General features: G+C 33.1%; 2 protein-coding genes across 3 annotated transcripts in view; both read right to left on the reverse strand.

The window, feature by feature from the left end:
* Positions 1–1,476, reverse strand: part of LOC148613132 (major vault protein-like) — a 32,381-nt gene extending 30,905 nt beyond the window's left edge. Inside the window, exon 1 of the mRNA XM_088586288.1 lies at positions 1,310–1,476. Within this exon, the coding sequence (XP_088442414.1) occupies positions 1,310–1,378 (69 nt within the window). The 5' untranslated portion in view covers positions 1,379–1,476. The remainder of the gene's footprint in view (positions 1–1,309) is intronic.
* Positions 1,477–6,619: 5,143 nt separating this feature from the next.
* Positions 6,620–17,127, reverse strand: part of LOC148613133 (cell division cycle 5-like protein) — a 40,791-nt gene continuing 30,283 nt past the window's right edge. Inside the window, exons 15-20 of one of the 2 annotated variants that reach the window (XM_088586289.1) lie at positions 16,848–16,972; positions 15,487–15,681; positions 13,811–14,008; positions 12,201–12,284; positions 9,468–9,596; positions 6,620–8,335 (exon numbers count right to left, since the gene is read on the reverse strand). In XM_088586289.1, the coding sequence (XP_088442415.1) occupies positions 8,231–8,335; positions 9,468–9,596; positions 12,201–12,284; positions 13,811–14,008; positions 15,487–15,681; positions 16,848–16,972 (836 nt within the window). In that variant the 3' untranslated portion in view covers positions 6,620–8,230. The remainder of the gene's footprint in view (positions 8,336–9,467; positions 9,597–12,200; positions 12,285–13,810; positions 14,009–15,486; positions 15,682–16,847; positions 16,973–17,127) is intronic. The other variant, XM_088586290.1, reaches the window with a different exon arrangement.

The following is a 17,127-nucleotide window of genomic DNA, read 5'->3' on the forward strand; positions in this document are numbered from 1 at the left end:
ATATTCTGCAAAAAAATCACTTACACACATACTCGGTAGCATTCGCCATGTGCCACGAGCACCATTATGTATGAAACAAAACAATAACAAATGTCAATGAATGAAACATTGTACCTGTCTATGTGTGAACATTGTCACCTTATAATGCAAACAACTATTACCATATCTTACATCATTCTATTGAATTCGCCTTCTCCTTCATTATAAAAAATACAAAGTTTCACTAGCGACCATTTCAACTGACATGGCATAAAGTGTACAGCCAAATAAGACAAATATGGTGGGTCTAAGGTTACCGTAATAGGTCACGAAAACGTAAAATGTACCACTATTGTCCTATTAAAATCGAAATAAATCATGGAAACTCCATTTTATCATTGCTTTACCATGGACTGACTATTTATGCCAATATTTTGCCCCTCCCTATCGTTGGGGGTAAAATATTAATAGGCATTTTGGCCACTTTGGTTTGCCATACAACCAACTTATATTCAAGTTATCGCACCAAAAACCAAGTGTCTACAGACAACAACAACAACACAGACAACAATAACAGCATCACACACCATTATACGACTGTACAACTTATGCAGCGTGTACTAAAATTACATTGTATATCATAATGTGTATTTATCATCAATGTATCATATTTCCTGTTTCAGCCATTTCTTTCCAAGGTCATATCCACAATTTTATCATGTTTTTCTTTTATCATTCATTTAAATCTTTAACTTTGTGTTGATAAAGTTGTTTCTTAACTAATGATCATGGAAGAAGATAAGAATATCAATTTTAGCTGCTTGAAAAACATGATATTTAAAGTCCAGTCCATAAATGTACATGTATACTACCTACAAAAGAAACAGCTTGTTCGTACCAGGAGAGAATCACTCCTAGGATAGTGTCATTGCAAGTAATGAAACTGAATCGTAACCCGTAGGGAGAATATAAAACTCATTAGTTACGTTATCAAATCTAATGATTGTCATTAGTTGGTTAGAGATCTACAGATCCCATAACAGAGCTCATATTTTATCTGTTATTTTTACATTACTGTACATACTGTCCGTCTCTAAATAAAATTTACTTACGTGTGTTTAAATTTAATCCCTTTTCGGCGCTGGAGATATTTTTCGTTTTAACCATCACCGATGGTGGTCAAATTAAAAAAAATATATCTCCAGCGCTGAATCCCAAAAGGGATTAACATGTACTTACTTAACTGCTTAAGTTAAGCTTGAAAATAAAAACGAAACTGAAATGCGCGTTACTCGGATTCTTTTTAAAAATAAATTCTGATTTTACTTACAAAGTCCAGAATATGAACAAACTGATGCTGTTTCAGACCGATCACACTGTCTTTCGAATGCTTCGACATTTTTTTAATTAGTGCTGATTCTACAATTTTGGAAATTTCCTGTGTTGTTGTGAAATTTCCAGTTTGTTTACTCAGAATTATCGCCCTTGCTTAACGCTGAGTTAAAGTAAAGTGTAGATTTCTACATTCACATACAATTTTGCCAAATTATTGAAGCCATTTCAATAGAACTCTGTTTTCTGTGCCATTTAGCAGTCCGAGATTGCTCTGACCAGAGACTTTATTTTACAGGGACTAACAACTTAAGTAGCACTCCAGCTAAGAATCATGCAAAATGTGATTCAAGGGTAAAAAGCCTACATATTTTTATTTTTGATATTTTGTTTAAAATGTCATAGTAAACAGAAATTAACATGTGGTTTTTCATATAACCCGTTCTCTTTGGAGATCAAAATTATATAGAATGCACTGTAGATTTCAAAATTAAGGGAGACTGGATTTTCAATGTGGATTATCTCCTAAGAGCAGGCAGATTTGTAATTATAGAATGATCACCTGAACAAGGCGATCACAATACTGGTCTACCAGTATTGTTAACAATACTGGAACAAAATTTTATTCCAGTATTGTAAATTTTTTTAAAAAATGGTTTAATGTGTCATTTTATTATGTATTCCATTGTTTATTTTATTAATTAATTGACTATGATTAGAAATCTTTCTATACTGTCTGATCAGGTGTTCTTATTAAAAGAATAGAATGGAATAAAAAAAATAAAATTTATTCATTTTCGTAACTTTTTATTCATACATGTGATATAGTTTCAATTTATAAATTGCACAACAATACAAACATTGTTCATTTTACACACAGAACTGTTCACATTTAACACAAACACATAACACAAATAAACATTAATAGTCATAAAAGAGTTCCATTTCACACACAGTATTGTTCTGCTACATGTAGAATGATGTTTCTGTATGCTTCATCTTGTGTTTTACCCCAGCGATCTCTCCACATCCTTTCATCAAGGTAGGAGGGAAGTGAATCAGAAGAGACGCCTTTCATTTCTTTGAGCTTGTATTTGGCTTTACTCCAGTATGATTCAATTGCCTGTGTATGGACACCTGTCTCAGGGTCTACAAAGTTCAAAGAATGGTTGACTGTAGCATGGTTCAAATTGAGTTGCTCTTGTATTTGGTGGTAGGCTTTCCACTGGTCAGAGTACACTGTTGATCCCGGTCTTACAATGCGTTGTATGATTGGTAACATTTTACTTTGTATACCAAGCCCACTGTGCTCAAGTTATCATAACAAATCAAACTTATTTGTAATTAAACTACATTAAAAAAGCAACAGTTTTTTTTAAATGAACATGATTAAGTAAATCATATCCTTATAAAAAGGTAGATGAACATCAACATGCCATCAAATCACTTCAAAAAGAAGGGGGACAAATGAAGACTAAAACTATTGAAATTAAATTAAATTAAATTAAATTAACTTTAATGACAGTGGCTGTGTATGAACATTTAAATTTGTGAACTTTTCAATTTATATTTATAGTGAATTTTTCTTTATAGTGCTTCCACAGTTGATACATGTAGTGCTTTTTACATACATATGAATTTCATGATTAATCTGAATTTGGATATATACCTTATAACTATATGAAATAAAATTATATGAAAGCATGATATTGTTTTTTTTATTTCTATTGTCCAGTCATTCTATAATTACAAAGTTTAATTATTGCAATGTAAATTAACCAAACAATACAATATATAATCAACAATACTGGAACAATACTCGGAGACAATACTTGAATAAAATTTTGTTCCAGTATTGTTAACAATACTGGTACATGTATACCAGTATTGTGATCGCCTTGTTCAGGTGATCCCAGATTTGAATGAATGATTACTCATTTCATAGTATAGACCCATAAAACAACTTGATTACAAAAATAAAAATATGTAGCATTTTTTTTTCAGATTTTGCATGATTCTTACAAAGCCAGCTACTTAAAGCCTATACTATTTACAATTGACATATATGCATACTAGGTGAGGAAAGAAATTATTCAGGATTTTAGTTATATAAATTATAGAATTGACAAATTGATAATGACAAAATGATGAAAATACTGATGAATGGTGTGTTCTCAGAACACTAAAAAATATAATAAAAATGTCTAAATTTAAAAAAAAAAATGTACCTGTAAAAATAAAAAATTACTTATCAGTAATTGCCACAATAAAGATTAATAAAATTTGTCAAAATCTAACAATTAGATAAGATATGTTTATTGTACTATAAAGGCCTCGAGCCCACGGTACCAATTTACAGTAAGTAATTAATAATTTATGCCAACTACATCATTTGAACAATATTTAACACAACATATTATACAATAGCTTTATAAGCTCATACAGACATTACACATAACAATATTTATGTTTGCAAAAAAAAAAAAAAAAAATTAAAAACATAATACAAAATATCAAATTGACAAGTATTTTCAAATTGACAGCATTTCTTCTCGAACTAACAATGCCTTTCTTATATAAATTGCGAGATTTCTTAAAATGTTCACATCTTTTGACTTGAACAAAGTTACAAGTTTCTCTGTACACACATGTGACAAATTTGATAAAATTTGTCAAAATCTAACAATTAATTAATTAATTCAAACTCATTATTATGTTATAAAAATTATATCAGTTTAAAGAAGTTTCTTTAATCTTTTAATTGGTGTTAAATTCATATGGTTAAACAAACAGGAAGACATCCACCTGATTTACCAGACAAGCTGGGGCCGCCAGACGACAGCTAGATCTCGCCCCATATCAAAAACACAGGATTTAGCGGTGTCATTCTGGTTTGCCCACTTTTAATTAACAGTTTAAATAAACATAGATGGTTGCGTTGTTTTAACAATTACAGTTTGTTTCTGAAATGTAGATATAATTTTTGGTAAACGGACGGAAAGTCACAGGACAAAAAGTCACAATTTCGGTAGGACAAAAAGTCACAAATCATGAATAGGACAAAAAGTCACAGGACAAAAAGTCACAATACTTTATATAGCACCATAGACATTTTATACAAAACAATAAACAAACAACAATATAAGCACAGAAAGTCAATAAATAAAAAGTTTTGCAAGGTTTTCTTTAAACACACAATATCACTGAGCATTTTGTTTAAACACACGAGTTCATTTTCACTATTGTCACTGTTTTAGCAAACACTGTTGAAAGTCTATTTAGTTAGAAACGTCTAACTCTGCACTTGCAGCTGTAGTACGTCTACCCAGGCAAATGTTGAAGGCGACACCATTCAGGAATTCTGGAACGGTCTTTCTGCCTGATATACGGTCTTGGCACAGATTCTGGAGTCGTTTCTGGAGATGAACTATCTTCTGCCATGGACCGAGATATATTTTTGGAAAAAATGAAAGCTGTCTCCTCTGTATTGTTTTCCTTTCTAGAGAAGCCCTAAATTATCCCACTGATTATAAATTGTTAAATGTTGACTTAAAACTTAATAGTAGGTCCGATATGTGTCAAAGCCTCCTTGGACTTCATCTAACTTTATCACAAATTTATAAGAGAATGCTTTATTTCTTGGAAAAATCTATGCACATTAAACACTTATTTGTCTTAACAAATTTTCATAGTGAGACTTATTTCATACTTTATGGACCCGGGACGCAGACATTAATATTTTGTACAAATATGCATTGGCACATTACTGACTTTATGCTTGATGGCTCCATTGTTATCAAAGAACTAAGAAAAATATTGTTAGAAACGCCGTTAACGACCACCAAATTTTAACATGGAAACAAAGAATGACAATGGACTGAGATTTTGAATGTATCAGAAACAATGTTAACCTTTTGGGAGATAATTTGTATCCCATACGTGCTGTAATGGTACTCTCAACCTGCAAGATGCCTGGTGGGACACTTTAATTGAAAATTTTCCGTTAAACCTGTATAATGTAATTTATAGTCAAGACGTGGAAGAACTTTTCCAAGTGTTACTCGGACGTCAGATCGAATACTCCGATCAATATGATTTCGACAGCTTTTTGCACTTATGTCATGTGCATGCTATTCAGTGTATTTCGCAATTCCATAGAGCTTCACAACTCGGGCGTGATCACAGGTAAAGCTTTGGGTCGGGAATTTTTGTTTTTTTTTTTGTTTTTTTGTTTTTTTTTGTTAAAAAGAAAAAAAAATACGAATTCATGTTTTAACAGCAAATATTGCGTTTTTCCTATCCATATGAAGTTTGCTGATATATGGGAGTCGACTGCTTTACATGAGAAGCCTGTCAACACTGCCCTTATATCATGTGTAACACTGAAGGTGAATCAAAGTGCTGTTAGCACTGGAAGTTTTGGATTCGTGTGAAATTGCAGCATAAACAAAATTTCAAAGATTACATGATGTAAAATAAAAATGTGATCATACATTTGCATTTTACATATGATTAAGAACTTTTTTTTCTAATATGTATAAACTGAATGTCAATCCATACAACTGATCCGACCTCATACATATTTACAAATTTAGTTACATTTCACCTTTTTCCCAAATTTTTTAACCTGTCAAAAAGTTAATATGCATTTACATTCATAAACTATATTAACAGAGTATTTATCCTACACTGTAATTACACTCAAATAAAAAGAATTTCAGCTTAAGAAAATAATCCTTGATGAACAGAAGATTTTCAAAAACTAGACACTTAACAATTTGAATTTTCCCGCCAATTTTACTTGGTTAAAATAACTGTTCTTCACTTCCTGTTTATTAATGGTAAAATATTACTGACAGGATGGAGAATTTGACTGATAGGTGTGTTAAATGGAACATTCTTCTTAACAAATTTTTCAATTCTTGACACATTACTACAAGAATTAAATTCCCTTAATGCTTCATTACTAAATATCTTTCAAGGGCAAAAAAGGAATCCCTAAAATCTTCAGTTGATAGGAAGACTAGATCTTAATTTCATTATCAGAAATATTACAATATAATTGGGCTGAATAAATGCAAGAGACATATCTGGTTATAAGAGAGGTGCTGAATGATATAAAAGGAATTACATTTGGACTATATTTTTGTGTAGTGTTCAGAAATAGTAAGGAAGTTCCGTTGATGGACCAGCGACAGGATCAAAAACCCCAAAAGGCATTACATACTTCATTTAAATCGATGATGTATTAATACTTTGTGGTTGGAGATGGATGTACACAATCTATAAAATAACAATGTATAATCTATAAAGGTTGGCCATATTTTAATAACAAAATAATGACAACAGTTCTATTTATAGCTGCATCTGATCAATACATTTTCTGAGAAGTACTTAAGTTCTATTTACAGCTGTATCTGGTTAAAATAATTTCTTAGTACTAAAGTTCTATTAATGGCTGTATCTGGTTAATATCAATTCTTAGTACTAAAGTTCTATTTATAGCTGCATCTGATCAATACATTTTCTGAGAAGTACTTAAGTACATTAGGTCAAGATTCACACAACTTTCCTATAAACTTTCATTCATTAAATACATACTACTGTTCTTTGATGTCACAGAATTATGATTTCCTAGACAAATTCATTATGAGGATAAGTAACAAAATTTACAGATAAAAATGTTTCATGCTATTTACACTGAAGTCTAAGTGACAAGAATAAAACACTAGAATCGGTTTATGATTGCGATAACCAGTAGTTAATGATCATCATAGGAACAGAGTGTCAGTAACATTCCATATCAGTACAGGATGAATACATCAATGGCTCAAAATTGTTCTGTTGGAAATGACATAATTTGGATTACAAAAAATACCAATCATATATATGGAAAAGATTATTTCAACTTTAATCATATTTTAAACAAAATGATTATCTTTGTGTGTATTCTGTATATTGTATTTTTGCTGTCTTAAGTCCAATTCATTAAAAAGACATTGACAAAATATTAAAAAATCTAAAAGAACACTACATTAATAAACCCCCCTCCAAACAAACAAAATGATTACATGAAGTTTCATGAAAATTGAATGAAAAGTTTTAAAGTTCTTGTGCAATTATGGGAAATCACCACTTTCTATGAATTAAGTCCAACAAACTTGAAAACAGAAAATCAGAAATTTGTGATAAATAAAGAGGGTGCTAACATCAATAGTAATAAATTATTCCAAAGTTTCGTGAAAATGGGTACAACCACTACTGAGTTATAGTCCATAAACTGTGAAATTCCCCCTTTTATGACCAAAGTCCCATAACTCTTAATTGTAAAATCAGAAACTTATAAAAATTGAAAGGGAGCTGACATCAATATAAATAAACCATTCACCACAGTTTCATTGGCATCGCTGGCTTTTGAGAAATAGTCTAAAAACATAGTTATCCCATTTTTGTATAAATTAAGTCCCATACCTCAAAAACGAAAAAGCAGAAATTTATCAAAACCAAAAAAGGAGCTCACATCAATAGAAAAAAAAAAAATTCAAAGTTTCAAAAAATAATGGTGGCATCATTTTTGAGTTATTGTGTGAAGTGTGAACACTGGACAGACAGACACCGGTATACCATTATAAGTCTGGTCTAAATAGAGGGCATATAAAAAGTAAGTGATAGGTGTCATGTCATTAATAAGAATTTTACAATGATCAACAAATGTAGCTGTACAATAAAATACAATACAGCGAGAAGCAACTGTTCCTCCTGATTCTTAATTTACATAGCCTTGCCAATATGAAAACCATGGATCCTTAACCATACAGCCTTGTCAATATCAAAACCATAGATCAGAAACAATAACAATGTACTTATATTTCCAATATGATGGATATTATAAAGTCTGCTACAGTGTATAGTGTTCTATCTATTTGTTATACTGTATAATGTCTTGTTTGTATTGTAATTCACTGTATTTTCTCTGTAATTCTTTCTCTCTTTCTTGTTGTCTTTCTACATCCTCAGTGAGAGACTGAAATAAAAACATATCACATTTTACTGAAAAAATAGCAAACTCATATGTTATATTAGTATCAATTGGACAATTAAAGAACCTTAGTGAGCGCACTCACATACCCCACACGTCCCAATGTTGGATACTGAAGTAAATTTGTTTGTAAGAGAAATACATGTAGAAGGACCCTGATTAAAAAAGGTTTTGAGTTTTAGTTAATCCAAAGTAAATATCATCGTAGCGGAACAAAACGTACACTTGACCTGTAACTTATCATGGTGAAATTATATACCAAAAATCATGTCATAATCTGCAAGCATTTAGGAATAAAAAGCCCGAAAAACGGTTATTTCTGTTAATTTAGCTAAGTTCAAGGCCCTTAATTTTGGTAAAAATGAACAGAGCAGAACCAACTACAAGCTTGTCCTGTAACTTATCGTGTTGAATTTCTGTACTAAAAATCATGTCAATATCTGCAAACGTTTAGAAAAAAAGTCTGGAAAACTGTTATTTTTGTGAATTTTGCTAAGTTCAAGGCCCGTAATTTCGGTAAAAATCATCAGAGCAGAACAAAATGTAAACTTGACCTGTAACTTATCATGGTGAATTTATATATCAAAATCATGTCAATATCTGCAAGCGTTTAGCAAACAAGTCGCGTGGGGTATAAATATCAATTATGATTTCCAGAACATTTCTCATATAAATATTTCATATATAAACAATCAAATGACAATCAAAGTGCTGTTAGCACTGGAGGTTTTTGACCTATGTGAAAATAGTAGCATACACAGTCAAATTCAATGATAATATTATGTAAAATAAAACAGAATAAATAAATTTGCATTTTCCATATAATTTAGAATTATTTTGTTTTTGTTTTTTTTATTAAATGTTAATGTTTAAACTGAGTGTTAATCTTTAATACTTTTAAATAATATATAAATTTGCATATTATATATATATATTAAATACATGTATCAAACTTGTAATTATACTCAAATAAACCAATTTCAGCCAAAGAAAATAATTTCCCAAGATGTACATAAGATTTTCCATAACAGACATATTTTATCAATTTGAATATTGTTATTGACAAGATTTTAAACATAAGTATTTAGGAGAGAGAATGTAAAGTTAATTCATGTACCTCCATTCTTTTAGGTATTGCACCAACTTCATGTTGTCTGAGATCTTCAAACGTCCGTAACTCTACATGTGTCTGTTCTATTTGTTCATACAGGTCATGGATCTGTTTTATCAAACCCTGGGACCGGGACTGCAATAGATTTTATGTTTTTAATAAAGCTCTGTTACTACGGCAATCTGGGGAGTACGAGCAGTTGGCACCTCTTTCGTTATAATTTTTAAAAAACATTGTGCATTTTGGGGCAAAAATGACTAGCACAACCAGAATACCCCCTTTCAAAATCTGCCTGGTTTGAAAGACATAAAATGCTTAATCTCTTTGATATCTGGTTGACAAATTTGAGCTAATGGCAGTCTGAAGTTGAAACAAAAATAACACTGGTATTTAAAACCAGATAGGTGGCTGATTACTTTTACTGCCATGACCTTCAAAACTAACATAAAAATGTAAAAAGCAGCAGCTTACAACAGCCTGTTTATTTGATAAACTAGGCAACTCCTAACATAGAAGGCTTTACAATGTACTGCTAGGCAACTCCTAACATAGAAGGCTTTACCATGTACTGCTAGGCAACTCATAACATAGAAGGCTTTACAATGTACTGCTAGGAAACTCATAACATAGAAGGTTTTACAGTGTACAATAGGAAACTCCTAACATAGAAGGTTTTACAGTGTACTGCTAACTAGGAAACTCCTAACATAGAAGGTTTTACAATGTACTGCTAACTAGGAAACTCTTAAAATAGAAGGTTTTACAGTGTACTGCTAGGAAACTCCTAATATAGAAGGCTTTACCATGTACTGCTAACTGGGAAACTCCTAACATAGAAGGTTTTACAATGTACTGCTAACTAGGAAACTCCTAACATAGAAGGCTTTACCATGTACTGCTAACTGGGAAACTCCTAACATAGAAGGTTTAACAATGTTCTGCTAACTAGGAAACTCCTAACATAGAAGGTTTTACAATGTACTGCTATCTATGAAACTCCTAACATAGAAGGCTTTACAATGTACTGCTAACTAGGAAACTCCTAACACAGGTTTTACAATGTACTGCTAGGCAACTCCTAACATAGAAAGCTTTACAATGTACTGCTAATTAGGAATCTCTTAACATAGAAGATTTTACAGTGTACTGCTAACTAGGAAATTCCTAACATAGAAGGCTTTACATTGTACTGCTAACTAGGAAACTCCTAACATAGGTTTTACAATTTACTGCTATCTAGGAAACTCATAACATAGAAGATTTTACAATGTACTGCTATCTAGGAAACTCCTAACATAGAAGGTTTTACAATGTACTGCTATCTAGGAAACTCCTAACACAAAAGGCTTTACACTGTACTGCTAACTAGGAAACTCCTAACATAGAAGATTTTACAGTGTACTGCTAGGCAACTCCTAACATAGAAGGCTTTACAATGTACTGCTAGGCAACTCCTAACATAGAAGGTTTTACAATGTACTGCTATCTAGGAAACTCCTAACAAAGAAGGTTTTACAATGTACTGCTATCTAGGAAACTCCTAACATAGAAGGCTTTACAGTGTACTGCTATCTAGGAAACTCCTAACACAAAAGGCTTTACAGTGTACTGCTAGGCAACTCCTAACATAGAAGGCTTTACAATGTACTGCTAGGCAACTCCTAACATAGAAGGTTTTACAATGTACTGCTATCTAGGAAACTCCTAACATAGAAGGTTTTACAATGTACTGCTATCTAGGAAACTCCTAACATAGAAGGCTTTACAGTGTACTGCTAGGCAACTCCTAACATAGAAGGCTTTACAATGTACTGCTAGGCAACTCCTAACATAGAAGGTTTTACAATGTACTGCTATCTAGGAAACTCCTAACAAAGAAGGTTTTACAATGTACTGCTTTCTAGGAAACTCCTAACATAGAAGGGTTTACAGTGTACTGCTATCTAGGAAACTCCTAACACAAAAGGCTTTACAGTGTACTGGTAGGCAACTCCTAACATAGAAGGCTTTACAGTGTACTGCTAGGCAACTCCTAACGTAGAAGGCTTTACAATGTACTGCTAGGCAACTTCTAACATAGAAGGCTTTACAATGTACTGCTATCTAGGAAACTCCTAACATAGAAGGTTTTACAATGTACTGCTATCTAGGAAACTCCTAACATAGAAGGCTTTACAGTGTACTGCTAGGCAACTCCTAACATAGAAGGCTTTACAATGTACTGCTAGGCAACTCCTAACATAGAAGGTTTTACAATGTACTGCTATCTAGGAAACTCCTAACAAAGAAGGTTTTACAATGTACTGCTTTCTAGGAAACTCCTAACATAGAAGGCTTTACAGTGTACTGCTATCTAGGAAACTCCTAACACAAAAGGCTTTACAGTGTACTGGTAGGCAACTCCTAACATAGAAGGCTTTACAGTGTACTGCTAGGCAACTCCTAACGTAGAAGGCTTTACAATGTACTGCTAGGCAACTTCTAACATAGAAGGCTTTACAATGTACTGCTATCTAGGAAACTCCTAACATAGAAGGCTTTACAATAAGGTTCTTATTAATATTTATGTATAAAACCAGCACCTCTGGTTGCACCAATTTGTAAATAACAAACAGCAAAAGTGTCATTAAGTTAAAGAATTCTCAAAATCTGTACAAGTACAAAATAACCTTAAAATATAAAACTAATAGCTCTACCGTAATAGATTAAAGATTTTAAACACTATATTTAGAAACTAACCTGATAGCCACCTAATAAAATTTTTAATTTCTTTTCCATTTTTGCAGCTGTTTTTGCATCTTTGGTCATGTAATTTCTGTTATTCTGTAATTACAAACATCATCAATACAACAACTACAATCAGTAAACAACACAAACATAAACTGATAGATACAGGCCTTTACCATGTTCCTGATAGATACAGGCCTTTACCATGTTCCTGATAGATACAGGTCTTTACCATGTTCCTGATAGATACAGGTCTTTACAATGTTACTGATAGATACAGGTCTTTACCATGTTACTGATAGATACAGGTCGTGCTGTCTTTACAGTGTTCCTGATAGATACAGGTCGTGCTGTCTTTATAGTGTTCCTGATAGATACAGGTCGTGCTGTCTTTACCGTGTACCTGATAGATACAGGCCGTGCTGTCTTTACTGTGTACCTGATAAATACAGGTCGTGCTGTCTTTACCGTGTTAGTGATACATATAGGTCGTGCTGTCTTTAATGTCTTCCTGATAGATACAGGTTGTGCTGCCTTTCCATGTACCTGATAGAGACAGGTCGTGCTGTCTTTACCGCATTCCTAATAAATACAGGTCGTGCTGTCTTTACAGCGTTCCTGATGGATATAAATCGTGCTGTCTCTACCATGTTCCTGATAAATACAGGTTGTGCTGTCTCTACCATGTACCTCAAAGATACAGTATAACCTGCCTTAAAATATCTTTTGTAGTTTCTTAACACTCTGAATTTGTGTAAACACCTGTCTGACATTCAGATATAAAATCATAAAAGCAGTTGCACAATGGCATTTACCTCTTTATCGTTCCTTGAAAGTTTAATACAAATCAATCCAGCTACATACTGCCCTACTTTATGCCCTGAAGTATGATGCATGACTTGAATATTTATTATACCATACAATCTAATCTAAGTAATAACACAGTTAAACCATGACGCTAATAATCCCAACCTCCAATCTTAGTAATAACACAGTTAAACTATGACCTTAATAATCCCAACCTCTAATCTTTGTAATAACACAGTTAAACCATGATGTTAATAATCCCTACCTTTAATCTTAGTAATAACACAGTTAATCCATGACCTTAATAATCCCTACCTCTAATCTTAGTAATAACACAGTTAAACTATGACGTTAATAATCCCAACCTCTAATCTTTGTAATAACACAGTTAAATCATGACGTTAATAATCCCTACCTCTAATCTTTGTAATAACACAGTTAAACTATGACGTTAATAATCCCTACCTCTAATCTTAGTAATAACACAGTTAAACCATGAAGTTAATAATCCCTACCTCTAATCTTAGTAATAACACAGTTAAACAATGACCTTAATAATCCCTACCTCTAATCTTTGTAATAACACAGTTAAACCATGACGTTAATAATCCCTACCTCTAATCTTAGTAATAACACAGTTAATCCATGACGTTAATAATCCCTACCTCTAATCTTAGTAATAACACAGTTAAATCATGACCTTAATAATCCCAACCTCTAATCTTTGTAATAACACAGTTAAACCATGATGTTAATAATCCCTACCTCTAATCTTAGTAATAACACAGTTAATCCATGACGCTAATAATCCCTACCTCTAATCTTTTTTCTTGAGATTCAATTCTATCTTTTTTACTAGCCAGATTTGCCCTGGTATATCTGTTCTGTCCAGGTAGGTATAAAACCTGACTATAACATTCTTCCCACACCTGTGAGTAGGAATCTATAGATAGATCACCATGGGCCATTCCTTTCTTTACATAGTCCATCTCCATCTGTAAAATTCTTCTGGCCTATCAAAACGAAATGTGAAGAGTTATAATCCATATCTATTTAACAACAGATTGGTTTAAACATATTTGATTGCTAAATTCATGGGCAGTAATGAGATATCCCCAAGCTTAGTTCTCACTAACCACTTCTAATGCTACCATTCATGGGCAGTAATGAGATATCCCCAAGCTTAGTTCTCACTAACCACTTCTAATGCTACCATTACTTTACACGTTCAAAAATATTTTTCTAAGATTCACTGTGAATTCCAAGGACATATGGCATCTTTAAGTTGCATACCATTGTGAAGCTTGGAAAATATGGCTTTCAAAATCATTATGCTAATGGTATGACGATCTCAGAAATTTTCATAAAAATTTAATTGAATTAATAACTTAAAATCCACATTATTACCTTTTCTGCTAATTGACAGCATAGAGGCAAATTAATCACACGTTACAAATATTCATTCTTTTTTGTAGAAAAAAAAAAGTAAATTACAAATATGAGCTTTAAGTTTTGATCAGCACAAACACAAAGTAGACATTGCACATAACGGGACTTATACCCCAAGCAGCCTGTTGAACCCTGTACATTTGGGGACCAATGTGGACACACAATTCATATTGGACACAATTTTTTTTGTGGATAGACTAAGCACTTTTTACACATAACTTTGCTGCCATTTTTAAAACATCCAACTCCAAACCACAATCAGTACTATTTTTTCTTGTTGACAGCACAATGACAGAATATGAATTCAAATTTACTTCAAACATTAATTCCTGACAAGATGCACATATATGGTAATTTAACACCCATTAAGATTCATACTAATCCTGAAAGCTGTTGAGGAGGAGTTGCAGACAACACATGAGACCAAGTTTTGCTGAAAAAATGCTTTAGTCCAACAGATGTCATTTCTACAATTTTTGCCCAAACATAAATTCCTAACAGTATTCACATCCAAAAATACTTCATTGAGTTTCATTACAATCCCGCAAGTTAATAAGGAGGAGTTGCAGACAACACATCAGACCAGGTTTTGCTGAAAAATGAATAAGTTATTCATACAATTTATGCCCAATCATAAATTCTTGACAAAATGCAAATCCTAATCTGGTAATCTGGTAAACCCCATTAAGTTTCATAATAGTTCTGAAAGTCGTTGAGGAGAAGTTGGGGACAATGCATCAGACCAAGTTTTGTCCAAACATTAATTCCTGACAGTATGCACATCTCCACCTGATTAAATTACATCCCACAAAATTTCGTAACTGCTGCAAGCTGCTAAGAAAATAGTGCAGACAGACAGACAGACAGGCTGAAATCTATATACACCCTGAAGTACCTGTACACCTTTCAGCTTTGCCTCAGGGCATACTTGGGTACTTCAGTGAGTTAAATCTTCATATCTATGGATATTAACGTAGATAACTTATAACATACTTTGACTTTCTACTTTCTTTTCTACAAGTAATTCATGGATAAGCCATACCTCCTCCAGGTCAGCTTCTTCTACTTTCTCATATGGATGTTCCTCTAGATAAGAAGCGTGCTGAGCCTGATTTATTACACCCTTCTGTGCTTGTTTTTTACTTCCTGGTACAACACCCAATTGATTAGGACTTGGTGTGTATAGAGCATCATGATGGAGCATAACTAACATCTCTTTTTTGATTAATTCTTCTGCCTGTAAAAAAAACAAAGGACTTTAAACAATAGACTTTACTATCAGTGTGATCACTCTGTCCAACTTTCAACATATACACTATTTGTGTAGATATCCACCTTCAACACATCGACTTTAAATTCTACAAAACTGGAGAGCAGTATATATTTATAAGCTATCGACTGACAAATATATTGAATAGGCAAGCAGATGATCACAAGTATAACATTATCCCCCCTGTAATGGTTTACAGAAGTATGAAAAACTATCCTTTATTGTAGTTATTATAAAGTAGTTTCCAAATAAATTAAACACACAAGGATCATCTCTGCATATTGTAAGACCCTTTTATAGACGTGAAAGTAGTTGATCACCTGGGGCCATATATTTTTTGAAGATCCATATATAAAGGTCACCATGAGCAATTTTAACATTACATACTTTTTAAAATGAGGTACATGAAAATGGAGGTCACAAGACCAACAACTCGGACAACAATACCTTCTGTAGATCTGCAGGTGGAAGACAAATGGGCCCAAACCCTGGCAAAACAAGTCTTTTGTAAATAGATCTGCAAGTGAGGGACAAATGGGCCCAAACCCTGACAAAAAAGGTCTTTTGTAGATAGATCTACAAGGGACTAATGGGCCCAAACCCTGACAAAATAGGTCTTTTGTAGATCTATCTACAAGTGTGGGACAAATGGGCACAAACCCTGACAAAACAGGTCTTTTGTAGATAGATCTACAAGGGAGGGACTAATGGGCCCAAACCCTGACAAAACATGTCTTTTGTAGATAGATCTGCAAGTGAGGGACAAACGGGCCAAAACCCTGACAAAAAAGGTCTTCTGTAGATAGATCTACAAGTGTGGGGCAAATGGGCCCAAACCCTGACAAAACAGATCTTTTGTAGATAGATCTGCAAGTGAGGGACAAATGGGCCCAAACCCTGACAAAACATGTCTTTTGTACATAGATCTGCAAGTGGGTGACAAATGGACCCAAACCCTGACGAAACAGGTCTTTTGTAGATACACCTGCAAGTGGAGGACAAATGGGCCCAAAATCCTGACATGAAAGTGGTTAGTCACAAGGGACCTCAACTCTGACAATACATACATTTTGCAGATCTGTAACTTAAAAATGTCTGAATGTCTTAATGTTATTAACTCCAACAATACATACCTTTTGGAGATCAGTTAGTGGTGGGTCACCAGGGCCCACAACTCTCAGTATATTACTGTTTACATCTGTTGGTCTTGGCATATCTCTCTGTACAGATTGCGATCTCATCCTCAACTCTTTTTGTCCTGTAACAAAACAAGTTATAGCTATGAATGGACAATAACAATGAAAAATATGTTAAGCAGAGTGAAGCTTGATACAACCCCAGAGGACAAATCCTGAACAGTTGGGGCAAGTATGGACACATCAATCAAACATAAAAATTTGACTGCAATTAAAC

The sequence above is a fragment of the Perna viridis genome, chromosome 6 (assembly GCF_037379345.1).
Source record: "Perna viridis isolate PV_CMFRI_1.1 ecotype Kerala chromosome 6, ASM3737934v1, whole genome shotgun sequence".
Taxonomy (NCBI): Eukaryota; Metazoa; Mollusca; class Bivalvia; order Mytilida; family Mytilidae; genus Perna; species Perna viridis.